The sequence below is a fragment of the Colletotrichum jinshuiense genome, chromosome 7 (genome assembly GCF_051148585.1).
Source record: "Colletotrichum jinshuiense chromosome 7, complete sequence".
Lineage (NCBI taxonomy): Eukaryota > Fungi > Ascomycota > Sordariomycetes > Glomerellales > Glomerellaceae > Colletotrichum > Colletotrichum jinshuiense.
In genome coordinates this window covers 3,466,729-3,468,021 of record NC_139314.1, presented here as the reverse complement: position 1 = coordinate 3,468,021, position 1,293 = coordinate 3,466,729, and the positions used below count along the sequence as shown (strand labels likewise).

Sequence of the window (1,293 nt, the reverse complement as noted above, 5' to 3'; positions counted from 1 at the left end):
TTGCATCAGGCTCGAACTTTTCTCGTTGAGTCTCGTTGCTGCTGCCTGTTACAGGACATGAATTCAGCTGGGTCAGGATCCATGCTCCGAGTGCAACCTGGCCTAGTCATTGCTCATGAGCACGACAAACGTGCAACAAGGCTGTTTCGAAGCTCAGCTCGTATCTGCAGCGGTTCTTCAACGTTGATCCAAAAATGATCAAAGCTAAGGGCTACCAAGACAGGAATTCATAGGTGGGTCATCATAAAGAATATCGTGAGGTTAAGTGTAAATTCAATTGCTAACGATCTATGAAAACCCCGAGTCCCAAATTCAAGTGCTGTTCAAACAAGGCATGTGTTGGCTGAATTCCGGGATGCTGCGTAAGGGTAAAAAGGCTAGGAAAGTAGCGCGGAGTTGCCTTAGATGTTGCACAGGAAGGAAGAAACGTCATCGTTCATGGTGCTGAACTGGGGGTTGCTTCGGATATCGCTAACCTCACCAGTTGTAGCAATTTGACCACCACCGTTGCGGCATCCAGTATCACTTTAATGGGATTGTTAGTATATAGAATATAAACATTGACAATCAGATTGTTGCTTACTTGTAGAAGATGCAGTTGTAACCGTTGGCGTTAAGCGAGCTAACCTTGTCGTTCAACCGGCCGATGCCAGAGACTAGCAGATGTTAGAAGAATGGTTGGCGTATAGTGAGATGAGACTAACCGCAGAACCCAAAGTTGAAGTTGATTGTATCGCAGTCGGCCATGCCCTTATCGCTGCAGACAGTAACACTCTGGTTGATCTGTCTACCCTCAACCTCCTTAGAGGAAGCGTCGACGGGAGCTGCAAAGACAGCAGAAGAGGCAAAGATAATAGCGATGATGGCCTTGGAGAACATATTGGCGAGTTTGTGGATTGAAGTTGAAAAAGAGGTTAAGTGAAGAAAGAGAGAGTGTGTTGAAAAGATTGAAAGAGCTGAGTGAGCTGAAAGATTGTAGTGATTGTGATGAATGTAGTAGAGAGTGGATGATGAACTGTGATGGAGATGGAGAGAAAAAGGCCTCCCTTTATAGACTTGAGGGACTTCTAGAGATATCTACATTTCTAGCAACAAACAAGAGTGAGTCGTTGCTAGAGAAGCGTAACGCAGCATGATCGCCAACAACACGAAGACAGATTGGTAATCTTTACACCCCATGTTTCTGATAGAATGAATTAAAAACCTAAATAACGTGGAAGATACCGCCAAGAATTATGCTTACAAGACCCTAGATACATCATAAGGCTGGTGTTGGGGCATTGGGGAATTTAC

General features: G+C 44.7%; 1 protein-coding gene across 1 annotated transcript; it reads right to left on the bottom strand.

Annotated features, from left to right (window-relative positions):
* Positions 1-401: 401 nt before the first annotated feature.
* EsH8_VII_000896 (uncharacterized protein) lies at positions 402-879 on the bottom strand (the record flags this gene model as incomplete). Its single annotated transcript, XM_083271029.1, has 3 exons — positions 402-525; positions 584-656; positions 705-879. 3 exons carry the CDS (start codon positions 877-879, stop codon positions 402-404), a joined length of 372 nt encoding a protein of 123 aa, XP_083128586.1.
* Positions 880-1,293: the final 414 nt, after the last annotated feature.